This window comes from Schistocerca gregaria, chromosome 2, assembly GCF_023897955.1.
Source record: "Schistocerca gregaria isolate iqSchGreg1 chromosome 2, iqSchGreg1.2, whole genome shotgun sequence".
NCBI classification, from domain to species: Eukaryota; Metazoa; Arthropoda; class Insecta; order Orthoptera; family Acrididae; genus Schistocerca; species Schistocerca gregaria.
In genome coordinates this window covers 675,666,361-675,692,764 of record NC_064921.1, presented here as the reverse complement: position 1 = coordinate 675,692,764, position 26,404 = coordinate 675,666,361, and the positions used below count along the sequence as shown (strand labels likewise).

The 26,404-nt window shown below is 37.9% G+C and overlaps 1 protein-coding gene across 4 annotated transcripts in view; it reads right to left on the bottom strand.

Annotated features, from left to right (window-relative positions):
- Positions 1–15,241: 15,241 nt before the first annotated feature.
- LOC126334735 (vacuolar protein sorting-associated protein 18 homolog) overlaps positions 15,242–26,404 on the bottom strand; it is a 259,374-nt gene continuing 248,211 nt past the window's right edge. For all 4 annotated transcript variants that reach the window (XM_049997277.1, XM_049997278.1, XM_049997279.1 and 1 more), the window contains one exon: positions 15,242–15,634. In XM_049997277.1, the coding sequence (XP_049853234.1) occupies positions 15,571–15,634 (64 nt within the window). In that variant the 3' untranslated portion in view covers positions 15,242–15,570. The remainder of the gene's footprint in view (positions 15,635–26,404) is intronic.

Below are 26,404 nucleotides of genomic sequence, written 5' to 3'. Positions count from 1 at the left end.
GTGTGTGTGTGTGTGTGTGTGTGTGTGTGTGTGTGTGTGTGTAAAACCTGGTTGAATTTATGTTGGGGTTGTTTTTTCAACATGCTTATGGCCACACATCCACCACTCTCCACCCCCCCTCCCCCCCCCAAGAGAACCGAGGGGAAGAATGTGGGTGTGTGTTTGCAGACATCATTATTTAACTATCTAACCTCACTGTATGTACTGTATCTCTGCTCAGAGTAATCACTCTTCTTAATAATATTTGCATTACACATTTTGTACATTTGAACATGAACATAAATTCATTATCTAGAATGGTCTTTTCAGGTTTTATTTATGTTGTATTGTGTGTTCTACATGGTTTCATCTCAATTTACATAAGACTTTTTGAGTTAGAGCTATTTTTTGATCACAGAAATGACCACTCTTGCCACTATTATTACCATGTGCCTTTCAGATAAAGAGTTGAGCAAGACTAATAGTTACACTGTTCTTTCCTTCCTTTCTTTCATCAGTATTGTATGTTTTAGATTTCTAGATGTATGTCTTTAGCCTTTTCTGAAAAGTGTGTGACAAAAGTATACAATACAAATATTTGTAATTCTGATCACAATTCACTTTTTCTTAGTAATTTCTACAGCGAAACACATTTATTTATGTACAAAAAGTGCCTAGGTCAAATCCCTTTTGTTTGTATTGCTACCACAAACTGGGCCAAGAAGGGACACATCATTACCATGTTGTTGTTGTTTTCTTCAGTCCTGAGACTGGTTTGATACAGCTCTCCATGCTACTCTATCCTGTGCCAGCTTCTTCATCTCCCAGAACCCACTGCAACCGACGTCCTTCTAAATCTGCTTAGTGTATTCATCTCTTGGTCTCCCTCTACGATTTTTACCCTCTACGCTGCCCTCCAATACTAAATTGGTGATCCCTTGATGCCTCAGAACATGTCCTACCAACCGATCCCTTCTTCTGGTCAAATTGTGCCACAAACTTCTCTTCTCCCCAATCCTATTCAATACTTCCTAATTAGTCATGTGATCTACCCATCTAATCTTCAGCATTCTTCTGTAGCACCACATTTCAAAAGCTTCTATTCTCTTCTTGTCTAAACTATGTATCGTCCATGTTTCACTTCCATACATGGCTACACTCCATACAAATACTTTCAGAAATGACTTCCTGACACTTAAATCTATACTCGATGTTAACAAATTTCTCTTCTTCAGAAACGATTTCCTTGCCATTGCCAGTCTACATTTTATATCCCCTCTACTTCGACCATCATCAGTTATTTTGCTCCCCAAATAGCAAAACTCCTTTACTACTTTAAGTGTCTCATTTCCTAATCTAATTCCCTCAGCATCACCTGACGTAAATTAGACTACATTCCATTATCCTCGTTTTGCTTTTGTTGACATTCATCTTATATCCTCCTTTCAAGACACTATCCATTCCGTTCAACTGCTCTTCCAAGTCCTTTGCTGTCTCTGACAGAATTACGATGTCATCGGAGAACCTCAAAGTTTTTATTTCTTCTCCATGGATTTTAATACCTACTCCAAATTTTTCTTTTGTTTCCTTTACTGCTTGCTCAATATACAGATTGAATAACATCGGAGAGAGACTACAACCCTGTCTCACTCCCCTCAAAACCACTGCTTCCCTTTCATGTCCCTCGACTCTTATAACTGCCATCTGGTTTCTGTACAAATTGTAAATAGTCTTTCGCTCCCTATATTTTACCCCTGCCACCTTCAGAATTTGAAAGAGAGTATTCCAGTCAACATTGTCAAAAGCTTTCTCTAAGTCTACAAATGCTAGAAACGTAGGTTTGCCCTTCCTTAATCTAGCTTCTAAGATAAGTCGTAGGGTCAGTATTGCCTCACGTGTTCCAACATTTCTACAGAATCCAAACTGATCTTCCCTGAGGTCGGCTTCTACTAGTTTTTCCATTCGTCTGTAAAGAATTCATGTTAGTTTTTTAGCAGCTGTGACTTATTAAACTGATAGTTCGGTAATTTTCACATCTGTCAACACCTGCTTTCTTTGGGATTGGAATTATTATATTCTTCTTGAAGTCTGAGGGTATTTCGTCTGTCTCATACATCTTGCTCACCATATTAATATAATAAGTGGAACAAAAACCTATGAAACAGCATCATCAGCAGACTGCAACACCAACTGATGATGTTAACAGGAAGTGCTCTAGGGCTGAAAGGAATAATGTACTAGTATCTAACAGCAGCCCAACTTGCATAGTAGTATCCTAAATCTTTACATTATTGTAACCAAACCAAGAATGAATGGCATTTGCTTTATGGTCCACACACACTATTTGTTGCACAGGACACTATATCAGGTGTCTCTCCTGTGCGTCATCAAACGCATTTCCTCTGATACTTTGGCATATACTTGCAGTTTTGTTTTTACAGTGTGCAGCTGGAGTCAAACCAGACAAATTCTGCTCATCACGTCTTTCATATGACACCTAGCATCATCGGAGATCATTGGTTTGTTTCCCAGTAAAAAACAAAATTATTTTTAAAGTGGAATTGTACATGCTCATTCAACAGAACAGCCCTGAATTAGTTTACTCTGTTATTCATTTAATTGATTTGTATTAACAGGCACAGAGAAACACAAAGCATAATCAGTACTCCAACTGTGACTAAGCAGCACTTGTACATGGCAGTGCAAGGCCAAGGCAGTGCCACTGCTGTTGGAGCACTGGTTAATCTGTGTGTGTTACTGTCCCTGTTAATTAACATCAATGAAAGGAATATCACATGAGACTAATTTGTAACCACACTGTTAAATGGTCACATAAAGTTCCACTTTAAAAATCATCTTCTTTGTAATGGGAAACAAACTGATATTTTCCATTGACGCTGGGTGTCACATGAAAGACTTGATGAGCAATATTTGTTTGGGCTGACACCAGCTACACACTGCAAAAAAGGAACTGTAAATATCTGACAAAGCTTCAGAGAAAATGCATCTGATGCCTCTTACGAGAAATGCCCTGTATACACAATCGTTGTATAGTTGCTGCAGATTACTAGACGTTAGTAAATTGCTGCACCCTTCTTTTTTCTAAGATGTCATGGCACTTTACAGTTTCATAATCAAGTTAACACCCACAACAGAAGTATGTATACACATAGACATTTGAAACTCAAAAACTGGAATGTGTCTGTAATTACAACACACAATGGAACAAAAATTATTTAAATCACTTCATAAAGTGTGATTATTCAAGTACATATATAATTTTTTATTTTATGTTGGTACTTTTAGCCCTCATTTAAGAAGCATTAATTTCAGTGTTGGAGATAGTATTTACTTTTAGTACAATAACGTTCATGTGACTTAACTGAACCACTGTAGATGAGAAGGCAGTATCATTTCCTGTTGACTGAAAGAATTGTCTCAGCAACATAGGTGCAAAACAGAATACTTAAAAAGATTTCTTTCTATCAGTTACCACTAATGCCAACAATCGTGCCATATTAGGTACTCTGGTTCTTGCCTGATCACTGAAGCTAAGCAATGTTTGGCCCAGTTGGTACTAGGATGGGTGGGTCCCATTCTGTGAAAATTGACGTCAGATTCCGCTGTTCTTTTGTCTTGGATTACTTGGGTTCATTTGAGAAGTGCTTGACCACTGGCAGTTGAATATGCCATCTCCATGTTTCAATATGTTCGATGTTGTTTTCCAGTGCTCGCTGGTGGGAGTTAGTTGACTGAGCATGCCATTACATGCTCTGTTTGCAGACATTGTGTCTTTCTGTAACCACAATTTAATCTTACAAAAAAAATCTACCGTTTGTCTCTGATAGGAGTGCAGCCCACCTAGGAAATTCACAAATCGATAAATCACGAATTAAAGGTACCCTAGGATAACTTAGTAGGGCTCCAACTAGATTTCACTCAAAATTCTCTATTTATAAAGAGCAACAAATACTTCTAATAATTTCTGGGTATGCAGCCAGATCCTGTCGACATTCTGCCACGATATTTCGGCCCAGAGACATCCGGCCATCATCAGGTGAGTACACAACTACTGAAGAGCCCAGTTGCAGTCGCGGTATTTATGGCCGGACGTCTCTGGGCCGAAATATCGTGGCAGAATGTCGACGGGATCCGGCTGCATACCCGGAAATTATTAGAAGAACAAATACGCTGGGGAAATTTCAGAAGTCACAGCAACAAATAGGATTTTTGTGAAAGACTGGTCACAGACAACATGGAACGTAGAAATTTTGACATGCTGATGGTGACATAACTATATTGCAAGCTGGATAAGGGATTAGAGCTGTGAGGGTTTTCAATCAGCTGTTAGAATTTCCAGATGAGGCAACTGTGAGATACTTTGGAAAGTATGGAACAGTATTTTCAGTAACCTATGAAAAATGATGGGTGCTGCATTTAAGTATAAAGTAGACAACAGCTTCAGAGATGTTCATATAAATTTGAAGAAACATATCCCCCATTCCTAATTATTGTTGGACATTAGGCAATGGACAGCCACAGACACTTGCAATACATAATTCGCTCGACAAGTATGTGCAATCTGCAGATATGAAAAGGCAACCAGAACTACATCCACACGACAACACAGGCAATAATACAACAACATACATGGCAATGGCTCATGTGCTACCTGCCTAGTACTAGTTCCACAGAACAACACAGGCAGTAGTGCAACAACGTATGTGGCAGTGGCATGTGCTAACTGCCCCAGAAATCACATCAATTGGAGATAGGCAGCTGACTGACACCAGGGAAGACACTGCAAGAAAATTCAGACCCAATGCCAATGCAAAGCAGTCCTACCGAGTGCTCTGATGATGGTGTGCACGACAGCAGCAAAACAGCTGCACTGCAGTGAACAGTTGAGCACACAGACAGTCACATTATGTTCAAAACTTCGGACATTGTTAAATCCAAAGAAGCTATGGAAGTCTCCAAAATATAAATAATGGACAAAAAGTGTTACAGGATTTAGGTTAGCATCTCACTTTTGTAGAGCAGAAATGGAGAAAGGAGGAGTTGCCACATTCATCATGAACTGTCATAAATTTAAGAACATAGACATTTACAAATTTTGCCTAGAACAGCATATGGAAGCATGTGCAACAGAAGAATAATTTCACAAATACCCCTTCATAATATTAAGTGTACATTGAGTACCTGCAGGTAACTTTAATCTGTTCATAAACCACCTTGAAGCTGTACTGGCTCATTTAACAACCAAAAACAAAGAAATAGTGGTTGCTGGTGATTTCAGTGTAGATTTCCTTAAAGACTCTCCCAATAAGAACTTATTTGAGTTAGTAGCACTATCATTCAACTTAATTCCCACTGTAAAGTTCCTCACTAGGGTAGCCAATTGCTCACGAACAGCCATTGATAATATCTTTATAGAAAAGTCCAATGTACAAAATTGTATTACAAAATCAATAGTCAATGGCCTCTCAGATCATGACATGCAGTTCCTTCTGTTAAATGTTAATACTGAACGGGATATAAAATCTGTTAAATATGAGCTCAAGAGCGAAATCAATAAGCCAAAAATTGATTATTTTAGGACACTCTTCAGAGACATTCACTTGATGTTTACAGTGATCATGGCATTAATGAAAAATATAACACTTTTGCTAATAAAGTGCTTACCTTATTTGAACACTGTTTTCCCCCAAAAATAACCATGGTTAGAGCAAAGTCTACAAAGAAGCCATGTATTACTCAAGGAATAGAGGTACCTTATAAAACGAAAAGAAAACTGTATCTGTCAATCCGAAACAGTTGATGTTATAGCACGTTGCAAGAAATACTGCAAAATATTAAAGACTGTATTATGAACATCAAAGCAAATATATTACAAGGAAAAGATAGTCATATCAGATAACAAAATAAAGACAATATGGGATATAGTGAAGGAGGAGACCGGTAGAACTAGACATGAAGAGGGACTAATAGCATTAAGATTAATTGATACATTGGTGACAGATGTGTAGAGTGTTGCAGAACTTTTTAACAAACCTTTTATAACTGTTACTGAAAAGATGGAATCGTCAGGTTCTGTAGATGCTGTTATGGAATACCTCAAACCAGACATTTCAAGTAACTTCCATAATATGAATTTGACCCTCACTACCCCAGCAGAAGTAATGTCCATCATAAAATCTTAAAGATCAAAAATATCTAGTGGGTATGATGAAACATCAACAAAGTTAATTAAGGAATGTGATTCTGAGTTAAGTAACATATTAAGCTATCTGTGTAACCAGTCATTTATCAGTGGAATATTTCCTGAATGGTTGAAATATGCTGAAGTTAACCCACTGTTTAAGAAGGGAGATAAAGAAATAGCATCAAATTTCCATCCAATTTCACTTTTGCCAGCATTCCCAAAAATTTAGAAAAGGCAGTGTACCAATCGGCTTTATAACCATCTTATCACAAATAACATACTGTCATAGCCGCAGTTCAGATTTCTAAAGGGTTCTGATATTGAGAAGGCTATTTACATTTACAGTGAAAATGTACTTAATTCATTAGACAAAAAATTGCAGACAACTGGTATATTTTAAGATCTTTAAAAGGCATTTGACTGTGTAAATCACAATATCCTTTTAAGTAAATTAGAATATTATGGTGTAATAGGAAATGCTGCAAAATGGTTCAAATCTTATATTTCTGGCAGGAAACAAAGGGTGCTATTAGGAAAGAGACATGTATTAAGCTATCAGGTATCATCCAACTGGGAACTAATTACATGTGGGGTCCCCACAAGGTTCCATCTGAGGGCCCTTAATTTTTCTTATGTATCTCAATGGCCTTTCATCAGTAACATTACCAGATGCCAAGTTTGATTTGTTTGCCAATGATGCAGACATTTCAATAAATAGCAAATCAAGTGTAGTCTTAGAAAGATCACTGATAAAATATTTGTCGACATTAATCACTGGTTCCTAGCCAATTCTTTGTCACTAAACTTTGAAGAAACACACTACATACAGTTCAGAACTTGTGAGGGGAGTACCATGAGTATATGCCTAACATACGATGACAAGCAGATAGAAGAAGCGGACAGTGTTAAATTCTTGGGATTACAGATTGATAATAAATTCAACTGGGAGCAGCACACCACAGAACTGCTGAAGCGTCTTAACAAATCTCTATTTGCAATGCAACTTTTGTCAGACATAGGGGACATAAAAATGAAAAAAACTGGCATACTATGCTTAATTTCATTCCATAATGACATATGGGATTATTTTTGGGGGTAATTCATCAAGGCAAGCTGAAGTTTTCCAGGGTCAAAAACTTGCAATACGAGTTATATTTGGTGTAAACTCAAGAACATCCAGCAGAAGCCTGTTTAGGGAACTAGGAATATTAATCTGCTTCCCAATATATTTATTCCTTGATGAAATTTGTCATTAAAAATATATCTCTTTTTCATACTAGAAATAAGAATAATCTTAACAAGGATTTAAAGTCACTTGCTCTTGTACAAAAAGGAGTGCATTATTTAGGAACACACATTTTAAATAACTTGCCAGCAGCCATAAAAAGCTTAACAACCAATGAAATTCAGTTTAAGAAAAGCCTAAAGTATTTATTGGTAGCCAACTCCTACTACTCCATTGATGAATTTCTCAGTAGAACCAACTCTCTCTCTCTCTCTCTCTCTCTCTCTCTCTCTCTCTCTCTCTCTCTCTCTCTCTCCCTCTCTCTCTCCCCCTCTCTCTAATTCTAATATATATAACTTCTGCACCATTTCAGTGCAGTAATGTGTTCATCATAAATAAGTGTGTGTGTGTGTGTGTGTGTGTGTGTGTGTGTGTGTGTGTGTGTACGTACAATCTAACTTCTGCACCATTTCAGTGTATTAATGTGTTCATTGAAAATAAGTATTGTCTTAGTCCTATTATATGTTTATTACTTTATAAATAAATAAAACTTTTTAAAATTTTAAATTCAGTGCGATCTTAGTAATGAGTGTTTGTAAAGTGATTCTTTCATATCGAGTTCACTGAAAAAAATGATGATCATTCCACTTGGGACCAGTGGAAGGTACATTAGCTTATTTGTTTCAGTTGTAAATATTTGCCATGTACTATTGTTTTTCTGACATATTCTACATCCTGGAGGACCTCCTCACTACATATCAAATGGAATGAAAGTAAATCTAACCTAATCAAACACTGAGCTATGTAAACTGAACAGGGAATACACTGAGACACAGCACAGCATTAAATATGAAATACAGCAATATTTTGCAGAATTCTTCCAGAGGAAAATCTCTGCAAAGAATGTGACTAATAGTCTCCTGCATGATGTGACAAGAATCCTTGTGGAGTCTACAGCTCAACATACATTTCAATGACAATGAGCTTCAAAGTGCACCGAGGGTGAATCCAGGATGAATGTCACATGGAACTGACAGTCTGCCAGGGAATTCTACCTAGAACTCTGGAACCACCTGAGAGATATCTTTCTACAAATCACAAATGGAATATATGCCCCAGCACAATTCCTCAAAGGTCAAATTGTCATAACCCCCAAAAATCGAAACAAGTATGAAATCAAAAGTCTTTGGCCCATCACACTTCTAAACCATGACTACAAAACTAAAGCCCAATGATTTGCAGACATCTCAAGATGGTGCCAATCGTGTAGGGAAATGCAAGTCACTGAAGTGGAGTCCAGTTGTAAGACTTGTACCAACCCATTGAGCCAAATGACATTATTATTATTATTATTATTATTATTATTATTATTACCTACCATTACATTTACACTTGCAATTGATTAAGACAATAAAGTGAATGTTCATCCATAGGAACTCATCATTGCTTTGCATTCAGGTGCATATATATTAAGTTCTATTACAGTAAAAAACAGGCATTAGAAGTAGATAGCTTCGTGTAGTCAGTCATAAGAATAATCCTAACTGTATATAGACCATGCCCAAAGACATAACATTTAATTTTGAAGTAATGTTAACAATGTATATTAAGTATACTGATAAATCTTATGGAGAGATAGTGACAGTACAAGAACACAAGTAGATGCTACTTGCAACTAAGCTGTGGTTTTCCAAGGCAATCACTCTACAATAAGAATCTTTGTCTGCATACAAGTTTATTATAAACCTTTGCCTCTAATTCTTCTTTGTGACTATGATTCCATTCAAAGTGACGATGGTATTAATGGTACATTCATTCAGTTCCAACAATCGTGTTTGGAGAAATTGATCATGACTTTAAATTGCAAAACAATTCTGACATTTGTCTGGACACAGTAAATGAGCAATATTATTCACATCAAACTCACTTCATGAATATTAAAAGCTGCAGCTTTGCTCAAAGGCAGTGACAACTTTCAGCCTGTGTTGGTTCAAGTTAGGAATCAGTTTCCAAGACAATGGAGTTGTGTGAGCTTTAAACCAATTCAGCTGCCACACCTGTACCTGCAGGCATGCTCCAGGGAAGTTTATTGTGAGACAAACTGTTCATGTTGTTTATTAATAACCTGTCACATGATACCAGTAATAATCTCAGAAATTTTGCAGATTATGCAGTTAAATTTGATGAATTAATATCTGAAAAAAGGCTGCACAAATATTCAGTCAAATGTCAACAAGAGTTCAAAGTAGTGCAGATGTGGGTAAGTTGAAACTTGCTGGCAGATTACAACTGCTTGTCAAACTGGGACTCAGATCTCGGACCTTTGCCTTTTGTGGGCACATTCTCTACCAAATGAGGTACCCTAACATGAATCATGACCTCCCCTCCCCCCCCCCCCTCCCCCCTTCCCACAGCTTCATTTCTGCCAGTATCTCTGTACTGCCTCCTAAAATTGCAGTTGCTTTAAATGTACAGGAATGTAAAACTGGGTGATACACAAAATGAAAAAAATCCAGTTTGGTGTGATTACATTATCAATGAAACAACATTGGCATCAATCAGTTCTGGTTGTAACAATTTGTGGGGTTATTAAATGAAATGATCACATAGGCTCAATAACACGTAAAACAGATAATAAAATTCATTTCATTTGTAGGATACTGTGAAAATGCTATCAATCTGCAATGTAAACTGCTTACAGAACACTCCTTAGCCCCATCCTAAAATACTGCTTACGTGTGTGCGACCCACAGTAGAGAGGACTAACATGGGATATTGAACATATACAGATGCAGGCAGCACAAATAGTCACTGGTTCATTTAACTCATGGGAGAGTTATAAAGTGTCAAAAACTACTATTAAGTGCAGAACAAAGGAGTATACATCAGCCCCCTAAGAAACACTGCCTTAGAGAATGCGAAAATACATGTAGGTTAATCACACTCCGCACAGAGGCATTTCAACAGCCATTCTTCCTGCATTCCATATGAGAATGAAATGGGAATGAACCCTAATGTGTGGTACATTGGACAGTACCTCCTGTCATGCACTTCACAGTGGTCTGCAGAGTATGAATGGTGTAGATCTGAAACATACACTTTCATTTAGCTGTTTACAACTTTTTGGCTTTCCACAGTTACTCTCATATTTGACAAAATATAATTTGTGCACACTGAGTTTGCATACTGCAAATGAATTTTTAAGTCCTCATTTTCTTCCCAAGATAAGCTTTCGCATACTTATTTATTATTTCACTTCCTCCTTGGATGGCAAACCGAGATGACTATGCTGCTCAACAGAAGAAACAGTTTTACTGGAAGAAATTACCGCCAAAATAGAAGGATATCTTTTCATTTCAGGGTTTAACCCATCACCATACAACTTTTTATTAACATTTTCACACAGGTGTATTCTTATTTTTGACAACTTCTGATGGTCTCTGTAGCAACATACTATATGCTATTTTACAGTGATTATTTTTTTATATATGGAAATTATACTTTTCTAAGGAGGTAAAACAATTGTCCACATGTTGAAAAACTTGCTTTGGTCACATTTAAAGCAGGATTCTCAACATTTTCCTCTGTCGTAACACACACTGTATGTTCTAGTATGGGTAGATTTTTTTGTCTGTTGGGGGCGTTTTTGTAGCAAAATTGGTCCAGTTTCTTCTTTGCAGCCGTGGTGAATTTTCAGCTTGACTTTCTCCTTGATTAGCCACTTGCATTTCTGTTGGTTTTTGGCCTAAGGTTCTTCAAATACTAGCATCTATGTTACCTTCATTATTGGTGTTGCTAATGTGAGGGCTATTCCAAATGTTGTCCCACTTCTACTCATCAGTAATTGTCAGCAAATTTGTTTTTGGTTCTTGTAAGTTACCTTCATTATTGTGTGTACTATCAATAATACCACTGTCACTAAAGGCAAGTTTTGTAAAATCACTGTTTTCAGAATCTATTTCTTCACTAAAATCATTTAACTCACTTTCTTCAAGCAACAGTCATATTCTTTCAGCTTCAGCTATGGATCAGACTGACATGTTACTGATGCGTTGAAAACAAAGCCGACTTTACCCCACAGTGAATGTCCACTCATGAAAATCACTGTCCTATTTCAACACATACAGCTTTTGCCATCTATTGATGGTGCGTGTGAACTAAGGTAACAGCAACTGATAAAGCACTGCCCTGCTACAGCAGCCTGTTACAAGTTGGCTACACAGTGATGGAAATATTCATCATTGTATATTAATACACAAATACAATTATGGATGTAATCATCATTGTATATCAATGGGTTACAATGTTCTTATAGTCACTATAACTGACTGCTGGGATTTCCCCTCCAGAGTCGTCATTGTGCTAGGCTCGCTCTTTAAGAATGAAATGAGGTTGATATCGCATGGGGATTCAATACAAACTTTTCTCCAGAAAAAAGGATGTTGATGGATTTATTTGAATCTTACAACTTGGTACAGACAGTACACTTTCCAACTAGAATTCAGAGAAACCAACAGTGTGATCACAGACAGTATCATCACAGGTTTTGCTCTGGTTGATGGGTACAATATGAGGAAAATTAGTAATGGCCTGTTGTATCATGATGCACAGATAATAGTAATCCATGGAATCACGGCAAAGTCATATCCCAAAGTAGTAAATAAAAGATTTAGAGATATGATTGCACCTGCAAGGCACAACTTTAAAGCCAGTCTCGAAGACTTAACTTGGCAAGAAGTCTACAATGCACATTACTTAAACAACAAATATAACACATTTCTTCAAACCTGTGTCACTTTCTTTAATTGCTCTTTCCTATTAAAAAACTTCAGGTGGATAAGCAGTAACAACAACAAGTTGCTCATTTGGATAACTAATCACATTAGAACACCATGTATGAGAAAACGGAGGTTGTATCATGATGTGAAGGACAGTCAGAGCACTGCAATGGAATTTTAACACGAAAAATTGACTTAATAATTACTTCTTGTCAACAGTCAGCAAGTTAAATCAAAATTTTATTGGGACACGTAAATGTGTAAACCCTTAAAAGTTGGAGTTCACTGACAATTACATCACACACAGCTATAGGAAACAAGCAAAGGCAAAAGTGCATCAATTATTACATCATTAAAAAGTAAAGACTCCCATGAGTATAATGAAACTTCAGGTAGGTTTATGAAGATCAGTCACCTGTGCAATGCGTCTTTCACATAAGGTCAATTTCCTGACAGACTGAAATACTCATTAGTGAAACCATTTTGTAAACAGTGTGAAGGAGATATGTAAACAATTACTGGCTAATTTCTTTGCTACCAATGTTTTCAAAAGTTTTTGAAAAAGTAAGGTATAACATAGTAGTGTCACATATCAGGACACATAATTTGCTCTCAGACTCTTAGTTTGGCTTCAGGAAAGGAGTAACCATAGAAACAAGCTACAGTATTTATTGTTTTGTGTGTGAGGTACTAGCAGAGATAAATGATAGGTTGAAAACAATAGGTATTTTCTTTGCTTTAATACAATCATTTGTTTGAGTGGACCATGCAATACTTTTGGATAAATGGAATGTTGAGGGGCTGAGGGAAAGGCACAACAGTTGTTGGAAGGTAGGAAGCAGAAGGTTGTCCTCCAATGTCAACAAACAGTGAACAAGGTTTGAAACTGAATGAGATCGTGTAAAGTAGAGGGTGCACATGTTTTTGTTCTGGACTAATTACTCTTTTTAGTGTATATCAGAGATCTGCCACTAAACATGACAGACGACACAAGCGTTATTGTGAAAGAGAGGGAGCATAATATAAATTATGTAGCTAATAGGGTAGTCAGTAACATCAGCATGTGGCTTTCAGAGAACAACTACTAACACTTAACTGCAACAACAAACAATACTTACAGCTTCTGACGTAGAACTCTTGTAAAACAGAAATTGTACTGTACAAAGGTGATCAAACAATTAGTGAAGTCAACCATTTTAAATTCTTGGGACTGATGGTAGATGGAGGGTGTTATTGGAAGTATCACATTAGAGATCTTAGGCAGAAACTGAATGCAGCTCCCTTCACTATAAGAATGATGTCCACTCTCTCTGACAATGAAACATGAAGATTGTTTATTCGCTTATTTTCACTCTATTGTCTCATATGATGTTATATTTTGGAACAATTCTGTGCACTCAGCAAGAATATTCTTAACCCAGAAAAGGGCAGTCAGACTGATCTGCAGTGTCAGTTCATAAATGTCGTGTAGGCTATTGTTCAGGCATCTTGGACTGCTAACACTGTACACATATCCCATTATGAGATTGATAACACTTCCTTAAGCATTGTATAGCGAGGTTGCACCATTCAGGAAGTTTCATTTTCAGTAGGCTTCCAACAGCACTGAATAAATTCAGCGATAAAAACCAAGTATTCAAATCTATGTTGCCATCTCCGGATCTGCAAAAGATGGGACCAAAACTGGTGGGATACAGAACTAACATAATAGCACACACAATTATATCCAATATTTGTAATATATGGAATAAAAACATTATGTATGTTTACATCATTGCACAATCTTCCCTTTCAGTACAATAAGTGGTACTATACAATGTGTGTGCATGTTGGTATTGTGAGCTATACTAGAAGTTGGCCTCTCAATTTTTAAAATAACAGCTATATACACATAGGTTATAGTGCTGATTACAAGTGCTCGCATTCATCACCACTTTACAACTGACAGACCCCAGTGTAAACATTCTAAGTGATGCATGAGTACATCAGATGGTGTAGTACTTATGTATCCCTAAGAATTTTTACACTGGGATCTCTCAGTTGTACAGTGGTTATGAATGTAAGCACATGTAACCGGTGCAATAAAATGTGTGTACATAAAATCAGTTATTTTAAAAAGTCACACTCCACCTTCTGGTATAGCTCATGATACCAACATGGACATACTTTGTATATCACCACTTTCTGTACTGAAGGTAAAGATTGTGTAATGATATAAACATAGATATGTTTTTATTCCCTATATTGAAAATATTGGATATAATTGTGTGGGCTGTTATGTTAGTTGCTGTATTCTAGCATTTTAGGTCCCATCTTTTGCAGATCCGAAGATGGCAACAGAGAACTGCCAACACCAGTAATCTGTATGAATAAATGATTTTAGCGATGTTGGCAGTTGAAAATTTATTAAGTGTTCATAATACTATAGATTACCTTCACGTTGACAGTGTCAGAAGTGTGTAGATTAAAAGTTATCAAAGCATTACTTTAAGATAACTTACACATTTCATCAAGTGTGCAACATGTCCACTGTTTAACAACTGATAAAATAATTGCCTTAATATTAAGTGAACAGAACACAACAAAGCCTGAAAGTAAACAGGAATCTTGTTAGAGATTTTCAGACTGCTTTCATTTTGCTATTTCGTTCACCACACTACCATCACTCTTGTTTTTATATCAGTAATTACTGAATATTACAGTCACACTACCATTGTACAACCAACCATCCACGAACAACATAATTCCGTGACAGAAATAGCACACTTACAGTTGATGAGTTGGAAATCTGTGTAACCTCCCCCTCCCCACTTTTAAATTAACGCTACAAAAAAATTCACTATTCTCCTTCATACATTATGTTATCATAATCTTCAATGCACATATTTCTTTGACTGGAATCGATTAATTTCAATAAAGTATATGATCCAACCGATTGGATGAAGTGCTGTTTCATACCACATATTTCTAACATCAAAAAGAAAGTACATCATCAGTAGTGGAAATGTGCAGCGCCACTTAAGAATTGTACAAATATCAAAAATGAAACTGACATTAAACAGATATAAACCTTAATTATTTCTTCTTTAATTTTGAGATTTTACACAATCAGTAAATGCCTGGCATTGAAAGATAAACAAGTTTACAAATTATAGCCCATTTTTCAAAAAATGAGAATTTATTGCACATAATTCAATGTTTCAATGCTTATACAGTTCTAGAAATTATTTACAAAAACTCAGTATTAAGCTATTTATATTCAAGCATAATACAAACAATGTGAACCTGAATTAGTTCTTATCTTCTCTTTTTCTGGCGCACTCTCTTTAAAAAAAATTAAAATAAACAACAGCACCTCCAGGGTTTGAACACATCTGCAAACACTATTCCCATTCCTTCATTACTCTCTCATAGTCTTCATCATCAATGAATGGTCGATCAATAGACCTGAAATAAAGAAAATGACACACTCAAAATAACTTAGAATCACTTGTATAGTTTTCTTTGATACATCCAGCTTTCATTGACAATAGCAGTTATCACTCATAAGTTGCACTTGTCATGATTAGAATTCTAGATGGTAGGTAAAAAGATATGAATATTAGACAGGAAAAATTCACACAAGCAGCCCTGAAGAATGTTAACATTATTTCTTGAGAAGGAATAAATGAAGAATGGAGCAGCAAATGTACATATGAAAAGAAGTGAGTGCTGCAGTATACTGGTGGACACTGACATGAGGAAGAATGACATGTCATATTGGTTAATATTATTGTTTGCTGTAATAAGCAAGTCTAACCTCATTCAAAAGGTCACAGTAATGTGCTGTGTTGATGATGGATCACTCACGCAAGAAATCAGTAAGACCAACACCACACTAGCAAGAAACAAAACAAACAAACAAACAAACACACACACAGGGAAACATTCCACGTGGGAAAAATATATCTAAAAACAAAGTTGATGTGACTTACCAAACAAAAGCGCTGGCAGGTCGATAGATACACAAACAAACACAAACATACACACAAAATTCAAGCTTTCGCAACCAACGGTTGCTTCTTCAGGGAAAAGGGAAGGAGAGGGAAAGACGAAAGGATGTGGGTTTTAAGGGAGAGGGTAAGGAGTCATTCCAATCCCAGGAGTGGAAATACTTACCTTAAGGGGAAAAAAGGACAGGTATACACTCCCACACACACATATCCATATCCATCCGCGTGGATGGATCCATGGATGGTTCGACAGCTCCCATAACTTTAACTAACCTGAGAAGCAATTTCGGATACTGTCAAATGTTGACTGCCTTCAATGCAATCACAAATGGCATTAATGTTTTACAACCTGTCTTGAACTTCTTATTCCAAGCAAACACAAGAAGTCTTGGAAGTGTTTCAGCATTGAAAGGTGCTTTCAATCTCCATAAAAATTTCCACTGCTTTCACACTTTCATGGGTAAGAAATTTGACAATGATGCATTGCACAGTTGTACGATGAACCTGTTGCTTAGATATAAGAAGTATATGGTTACGCAAATGCTTACTGTCTCCAAACTCCACCTACGCCACACAGAAATTCAGCTGCTCTCTTCAGCTAAAAATATGCAGAACAGAAAGCATCATTAATATCTGATCCGCCCTTATATCTCTATCAGAAAGTAGCGCCTGTGGTTAACGATGCTATTAAAGGTGCTGTATGAAACAGTTGATTAGAAGCAACCCGACAAAACACCACAGCATATAGAAAACAGTTACTCCTTCCAAAATGTCTTTACTTTTCTTCCATCATTTGAAAATAATGTTAGAGTCCGTCATTTGAAAATAATGTTAGAGTTGATTGCCAGATTTTCATATGGTGTCAAGGACTTTATCTGACTAGGTGCTAAAAAGAACTCAATACACAGCCATGCTGGAAAAGCATCAAGTGTTACTTGTGGTAATTAATTAGTTGTTGTGGCAAGTTTCTACCATTGTACAACATGAAAGTTGTTCACCATCAGTTTAATGTGATGTGTAGGGTATGGACTCCATGGTCCACTTCAATATTCCCAAATATACTCAGAGCAAATATCATTTAATGTGATGAACATAAAATCAGCTGTGTTGATATGGCAGTCCCTCTTTTTAATGATTTAGATTTTTTTTAGTGATGTAGATTTTTCACACAGGAAAAATTACAAGATGACTTGTGTAAAGGCATACAAAGCAGACATAATGAAATATGGGTCATTAAACACAATGGTAGGAGGGAACAGTGAAGTGAAACTTGGGTGATGACCATTTCAATGATACTGCCTCTAGATGTATGTAATGGAAACTTCAGAAATTACTGGAATGTTGGCATGTAGAAAGTGCAGTCTTTAGCAAAAATTCTTTGTCTGCAAAACTGTTTGCCATCACCGTATTTTGTGCATATTTTCACTTAGTCTTCCATTTGCATACTGTTCTCCTGAAAACCAGGACAGCCTTTAGGTATTTATGGTATCAGCACTTTTCCATACCATGTCACCTTCCAGCAGCACAATTAATCTAGACTAGTGCTGTCCCCCCCCCCCCCCCCCCCACACCCTTTTCAATCTAAATTTTCTTTTCCCTCCTCCACTTTTTCCAGTATATTTGGTTAATCTCAATCTGGCTTTTACTTCATGGTGCCTGGTTATTTGTCTATCTTTCGATGAGCTCTCCCATTCATACCCTTGCTGTTTTTCAAGTATCAAGTACACTCTTTGCTAACACAAATGAGCTCCCTGACTGATAGACCAAAAGTGTCAATATTCTCTTCATCTGAATGCTGCTGGTTCCTACAACAAACAGATTCTGTTTGAACTGAAGAGTCCTCGCCCTTCATCCCTCACCACATTACCTCCACAGACTACATTTTTCTTCAGCTTTTAGAGACATCATCTGGTTCTCTGAGTTAAAGATTAATTACTTTAAGTATCCTGTACTGCTATTTTCAAAGTGTTCAGCACAAGGTGTTTTTACAATGACTGCCCATGTGTGGAAATTAGGCACTGATAGGTAGAGGTGGGCTCAGTTGGGCAAACAGCTAGTGCATGGGCAGTCATTTCTATGTACATGACAAATATGGTTAGTGAGATGACTATTACTGAGTTAACACAATTATAACAATGATTGTTTGACAGAAACATGCAATTCAAATATAAAATACCGAAATTATATTACATTCGTGGAACATGAGGTTGGCCCACTCAACAGAGACCTCTGTGGTTTTGCAGCAGTGTGATTTCCCTATCACAGTACCATTGTACAATGGTTGGAGCAGTGATTTGATGACTTCTTTGTGGACCATGATGTGAGAACATTTGTTCAAAGCTTCATGGATGAAAACTGAGTGCTCACTGTGAGCAAAGTAAGCGAACAACAGATCTTGGCTGTGTGGTCTTGAAGCTGTTGTATCAATTGTGGTTGTTCTGCTATGGATGACAAGTGTGTGTGTGTGTGTGTGTGTGTGTGTGTGTGTAGTAGTAGTAGTAGTAGTAGTAGTAGTAGTAGTGTTTGCCAGAATATCTGACAGCTCCCCCACACACCATTTCTGCTAAAGATGTTCCAATGTCGAGCTTTGGACATTGCTGGCTGGATGTAGCTTCTCATATGATGATGCTGGATGCTGCATAAATTGGACAATTCTTGGAAAAAACAGATTTGAATAGGTGAAGCTGATCTGTAGTGATATGGAGGGGGCAACTGAGTCATGCTGTCTATATGGCGATGGAGGTCTTTGTTGATGTTTTGACAGAAATGCTGGTGATGTGTGTAGGTTCCACATACCAAATACAGCTCTTTACAGCTGTAAAAGATAACTGTAGCTATCAGCAGGAAGGAGACGTATGGGACTGATGTGGACTTGGGATAATCTTGTTGGAGAGCCCTGAAACCGCCCGATATCAGCATGTATATGTCATCCCACTATGCATTGGTGGCATCGAATACAGAAGCATACTCTTTTGTGGGCATGTTTTTCAATCAATGACCACACAAAACGGTCAGCCAGTAACTTGATGGTCATGTTTGCTCCTGAGTGTTACAGATTGTAAAAATTGTCTAAAGCAGCTTTGCTGTGCTTGGTGAAATGTAGTGCCTTGGTTTCTGCTGCCAGATGTCACAGCACAGCGTGCTTGGCCCCAGAATTCGCGTAAGTCACCATCCTGTGGAAAAGCTGGCCAATAAGTGCTGCAGCTTTGGATCTGAAATCTGAGCAGCAGCATGTTCTTTGCACTCTATGGTATTTTCAAACCACAGATGAGAAAGAACTAATTATCCCTAAAGTTTTCTGCTCATTTTATGTGGCTCACATCTTTCATAAACTGGCTGAGAAACTGTGTACATCTGAATGTCGAGGGAACACTTGTCAGTGGTGTCCTGGCATGCAAAGACTATTAGTTGGTTGTTGTCAGTGCAAATCTCCAGAGCATAAACTTCCATTTGTGCCCAGAAATATTTAACAGCTTCATAAACTGCAAGCATTTCTCTATCATAAGTGCTCCAGCACTGCCACACTGGTTGCAACTTTTTGAAAAAAAAATTAATGTTTGCCAATATTAGTAGATTTGTTGGTGTAGGGCTGCACCTATTGCTGTTAGGCTAGCGTCTATGACTAAATCCAGGGACACAGATGGCACTGATGAGTGAGGGGCTCTAGTTAGGCTCACCTTAAGATCACACAAAGTTCTTCCCATCTATGTGGTCAACTTGAGGGACTACCGGCCTGTGGTGCTATGTCCTCCTTGCTCATCTGTAAGCTGCATTTATATAGCCTCAATGCTGAGAGGTGGCAGTGACCAAAACTGACCATTTCCAGGAAACATCATTATATCTGGTAGTGTATCAGCTTCACATGAGCTTGTAGAGCTTCTGTTTTATCTAGCAACAGATGAATGCCACATCCCACATCCTGCAACCATGTGTCCCAGGAAGGTCACTTGTACTTTGCCGATGACACACTTCTTTTTATCCAGTATTAAGCTGTAGCTATGCAGCCACTGATACACTTCCTGCACTTGTCATTCATGAAGCAAGGTGTTTCTTGAGAATGCTAGAATGTCATTAAGATATTCAAATCAAAATGGAAACTCTTTCAGCACTTGATCTACAGAATGTTGCCATATCTTTGCAACACTTTTGAGGTCAGAGGGCACAAATGAAAATTCAGTTACTACCACCTTTGGGATGTCACAAAGTGCCACACGTATTTCATTGTATACTATGCAGCAGTCTATGATGATGAAAACTTCTGTGCCAGCTAATGCACACAATAATCATCACAGGGGTGCCAAAATCCATCTTTCTTGTGAATGAGGTGCAAAGCTGATAATCACGGGCTGTCAGAACAGCAGATTATTCTAACTTGAGCATTTATTCAAATATGACTTTAGTTTTTGTCAGGCACCCAGGGGAAATTATGTGGGCACACTATGAAATGAGTTGGCCAGGTGTGGCACATATATGTTACATAGTGTTGTATCTGACGCTGCTGTGGTGTGCTGGTATCCATAAATCATTCAGACTACTACTGTATGGTGTTGCAGGTGTTGGGCATTCTCTATCCTCTATCCATGCTGTAGGTGAAGTATCCTCATATACCGCTGATAATGCATAATGAGCAAGGAAGTCAGCGCCTAATATAGGTTCAGGAATGTTAGCAACTACAGATGTCCAAGTGAAGATGATGGCAAGGCATATGTCAATTGGTACCTTTTGGGCGTACGTGGTGGATGCTAAGTTTTTTACTGCTTTCAGGTGTGACTGGTCAACTAGCTATTTTCAGGTGCACACCAGGCTGGAAATGTGCCAACATCTGAGCCCAATGTCAAGCAGGAAGGTCTAGCCTAACAAATAAAGAATGACAGAAATTTCATAATACCAATTTATTTTTCAATATAATACCTGTGTACACTAATACACCAGTGGGCACACTCAAGATAACTTCTGCGAACCATTCAAATAAAAGTTCTTCAATTTCGAGTCCAACCAAGCATTCACAGCATCAATCACTGCATCATTATTGTCAAATCATCATCCTTTGAGGTCTTTATTTTTAGGTTTGGGAAAAGAAAAAGTCTGATGGAGCCAAACTGCAAATGATGTAACAATTCGAACCCACAGAAACACAGAATTTCTAGTGTTGCGAGGACCTTGTGCACCAGTGCATTGTCCTGATACAAAAGAACTTTGTGCACCAATTTTTCGCACCTTTTTTTCATCTCTTCTCTCAAACAGTGCAGAAGGGTGCAGTTGTATGATGCTTTGATAGTTATGCCCTTTTGCAAGTGATCCACCATAATTACCCCTTCTGCATCCTGGAAGACCAATGCCATCACCTTACGGCTGATTTTTGCACCCAGAATTTTTTTGGGGTAGGAGATGAAGGCTGTTGTTTTGTCTCAGGATCAAAGTGGTGAACTCATGTTTTGTCCATTGTCGCATACCTTGCAAGAAAGCTGTCTTCATCTGCTTCAAATTGGTAGATGATTTCTTCACAACACTGCACATGCTCCCATCTCTGATTTGCATTCAAGTCTTTTGGGACCCACTAAGATGAAACTTTCCACATTCCCAAAATATAGTCAACAATGTCATGAGCATGCCCATGGGATATTCCAAATGTGATTTCAGTGTGCTGCAATATTTGTTCGATGATCCTACAAAATCGTATCATGAATTGCAGTCACTGTTTCATCAGTGGCAATGATGACAGTCTTTCCACTCCTTGGAGCATCTTCCACACTCGTTCTTCCACATTTGAAGCCGGATACCCAATTTTTCACTTTTGCATAAGTTGGAGGAATGTCCTTAATTGTCTTCTGCATGACCACCGCAATTTCCTTGGGCATCATTCCCTTAATGATGACATTCAATCGCAGCATCATTCTTGATTCTCTCTATATTCACCATTGTTCTTACACTATGATATCGGTGTTGCTAGAAATAAAAAGTAATTACATGCTCTTCAATTCTGTGTATGTTATTTTATGTTGTGGGTATACCTTACCCATATAATTGTTGACCCCAACACAACAACGGGGAAACAAATATAAGTGCTGACAGTTTATTTTGTGGACAGTTAAATATGGTGCCATGACAGCGGAAGACATTCACAAGCAGTTCTGCACCATCAGTGATGAGATTCAAGAAGTTTGCAGTGGAATCCAGATTTTGGAGCTCTCCCTTGGTGTATTGCAAAAATTGAACACTGAGCAGTGCTAACAACTGAGCACTGAAACAGTGTGCAATAAACACAGACACCAATACCAACTACACCCCACCATGCATTTGGTCTTTACACTATGCCATAGTAGGTAATGTTAAGCCCGATTTCAAAATGCTGACTGTTCTGGTGAATTTTTTTTAGTTTTTTATTTTATTTTATTATTTATTTTGTTCCCCTCCATATTGTGACTGCACTTAAGACCAAGGAATTGCCTGTCCAAGTGGCAGAACTAACAAAGATGGAGCCATGAAATTTGACTTGCATACCCACAAATGGTCACCATAAAAGTAGGTGAGTTTGTTTGTGAGACACATCAGGTGGGTTTGTTTGTGAGACACATCATGGTAACTATCTCAGGCTAAAAACATTTCGACCACTGCTTATACTTAAAACCCCTGTGATACAGTGGGCTTTGTCAGTGGCCGTAGAATTAGTGAAGGTTGCGTAGATGTCATACTGCTGCCACGGATGTACCTACGGTTATGGGTGGTTTCTTTACTGCTGTGTTATGTTGTCCCACCTGTTGATCTCATGTCCAAATTGTCAACACTTTTTGCTCAACTTGTGATCTGTCACACCTAATCCAGATTCTGATCATTGTTTGGTTAGGTGCATGATATAGTGGATTTTGATGCTTGCCAACTGGAATGACTGTGTTATCAACAAAAATTAATAAATTTGCCCCCAAGTTACTGCTGGAGTCAGACCTGTCTGCCCAGAACCTCCACTGAGGAGCATAAACTCCACAGCTCCCCAGAAATGTTTGGCAGGAGGTGGGACACGATGGTGGTGCAGACTGATGATGTGTCTTCAGATGGGTTTGGCATCCTTTGGTTGAAGTAAGCTGGTACATTGTCTTTCGATGATGTCACAGCAACTACTGCCAGTAACTTCAATACTGCATATATTCTACCAGCCACATTTACAACTTGTATCTTGGTTTATCATCATGCCCTATCACTGCTACTTGTGCTTGTGACAGTAACTATGTTGCCAAATAAAGCAACAACAATTTGTCCTAAACTGTAACTGTGTCTATCATAGTTTGTAGGTGCCACCAAAATTCTTAAGGGGATTTGTTACCCACTTTTTTTTATGTAGCGCTTGTCTGTGCTTTTGGTCTGTTTATTTGGTACAGCAATCAATTAATTCAGGTTGTAAAGCAAGGTAAGCTTGATGACATGGTGGGTGCACGATACTATTTGATACCAATGTTGTCACTCGCTGGTCTAAATTTCTGATCACTAACATAAATTTTTCATGGTAATTGGTAACTTGATAGTGCACAAAAATATTTTCCATGACTATGAATCAAATTTGAGGTTAATCCAGCATCGATGGGGCCCATAACTGCAAAAACAATACAGAAGAACAACTTGAACCATTGGACAGGCAATTCCTTGGTCTTAAGTGCAGTCACAATATGGAGGGGAACAAAATAAATAATAAAATAAAAGAAAAACTAAAAGAAATCACAGAACAGTCAGCATTTTCAAATCTGGCTTAACATCACCTACTATGGCATAGTGTAAAGACCAAATGCATGGGGGGGGAGGGGGGTGTAGTTGGTATTGGTGTCTGTGTTTATTGCACACTGTTTCAGTGTTCAGTTGTTAGCACTGCTCAGTGTTCAATTTTTGTAGTACACCAAGGGAGAGCTCCAAAATCTGGATTCCACTGCAAACTTCTTGAATCTCGTCACTGATGGTGCACAACTGCTTGCGAATGTCTTCCGCTGTCGTGGCACCATATTTAACTGTCCACAAAATAAACTGTCAGCACTTATATTTCTTTCCCCATTGTTGTGTTGGGGGTCAACAATTATATGGGTAAGGTATACCCACAACATAAAATAACATATTACTTTTTATTTCTAGCAACACCGATACACACCCATAAACAAACACAGGTAAGTTGACGCAGAGAGTACTTCAAAGATACTTTTTGTATAGGAGGCAACAGACATTACAGTCAGTTACTGGTTCGATTGTACCACATATGGATTAATTTATCAATTGTTAATAACCAGTAGACTATTCCCTTGTTATTTTAAGTTATTAAAATGTTTGATTACATCTGATGGAAAGACTATGCGCACACAACAGAGCAAGGCACAACCCAGCTACCACAGGGCCATCTGGCACACAGTTCAACACCTGTGCCCATCTGGCATGCAGCCCAACACCTCTGCCCATCTGGCAAGGGAGCTGCCCCATAGGACAGAGTTGAAACAGTCTAACCTAGAAAATCATAATGTAATACACTGTGTCACTAATATGTGTATCCTATAGAACTCCCCAGTATCCTGGAGTAAATAATTATAAGAGACATATTTTGGCCCACTTTCTGCTATATATAAAAACAAGGAAGAAAATCTACAACAGCAGTGAACCTAATATTACAATTTTATGACATATTATACACTTTGTCAATCATGTGAACCAGAGATTGTTTACAGAGCATATCCTGAAACTGCCAAAAAATGGGTAAGGTGTAAATTATCAGCCTGGCAGTGAAGCACTGTACTCTTTAGGTCAATAATACATTTTTTTTAGTATGATCCACTTTTAGGTCTAAGAGCTTTGTCCAACATTTTCCAGTGAAGAGATTCCTGCCTGAAATACATTTCTCGAAGAGTCGCAATGTAGCCATCCTAAGCTGCCATGATATCTTAACACAACTCAGAAATGTTTTCCAGACACAAATTTATTTTAATGTGGGGATACGTGGAAGTCAGTGGGTGATTGCTTTTAAGGAATTCACCCTTCAAATTGACCCACTTTCCCACTGTCAAACAACATACTTCATGGCCCACCCAATATGCCAGATCATTTGCGTGTGCACAAAATAATAGCAGTCTTATCACACTGCCCTGGGGCACTCCTGATGGTACCCTTGTCTCTGATGAACATTCGCTTGAGGACAACAGGTTATTACTTAAGAAGCCTCTGAGCCATTCACATATTTGGGAACTTATACCATATGTTCATACCTTCATTAACAGTCTGCAGTGGGGCACCATGTCAAATGCTTTTCAGAAATCTAGAAATAAGGAATCTGCTTGTTTCCCTTCTTCCAGAGTTCACTTTGTATCATGTGAGAAAAAGCAAAGCAGAGTTTTTGCACTTTTTCCCAGTCACTTGGGACTTTGCACTTGGCAAGAATTTACGATAAATGCACATTTAGTAAGCAGCCAATGTTGCAGAGTACATTTTGTAAAAATTAATTGGGGTTCCATCTGGACTTTTTGTTTTCAGCTGTTTCACTATTCTGGCAATACTCATTACTATGTTGTCCATGCAGGACTGTGTCCAATGGTCAAATGAGAGTATGTTCATAGTCTTCTCCTGTGTGAATGATTTCTTCAATGCGAAATTTAAAACATTAGCTTTCATTTTGCTATCTTCTTCTGCCACACCACCCTTCGACCCGATTACCGACTTTACACAGGACTAGAATTTTCTCAGGTTCTCAGCCAGATCTTATGCTAATGTATGCTGGTGTTAGTAGTTGTATGCTTTGTGCATAGATTTTTTCACAGATGCATGAATTCCTACTAACCTTTGCTTGTCATCATTCGCTGAGACTGCAACAGCCTTTGCTTCCTCAGAATTTTCTGAATTTCATTGTTAGATCAAGGTGGGTCTTTTCTGCCCTTAATCCACTTATTAGGCACGTACTTGCTCAGAGCACGACTTACAATCTGTTTAAACTTTGCCCATAATTCCTCTATGTCCATCATACTGGAACTAAATAATGTCAATTCATTGTCTAAGTGAGATGCTAACAACTGTTTATCTGTTCTTTCTAGCAGACAAACTCTCCTAGATCTTCTTGACTTATTTATTGACTTTAGTAACCACAATCACTACGATGATATTATGATCACTAATCCCTGTCTCTCTACTGATGCCATTGATAAGGCCCAGCCTGTTTGTACCCACAAGGTTTAAAATTTTCCATTGCCTGTGGGTTGCTGAACTAGCTCCT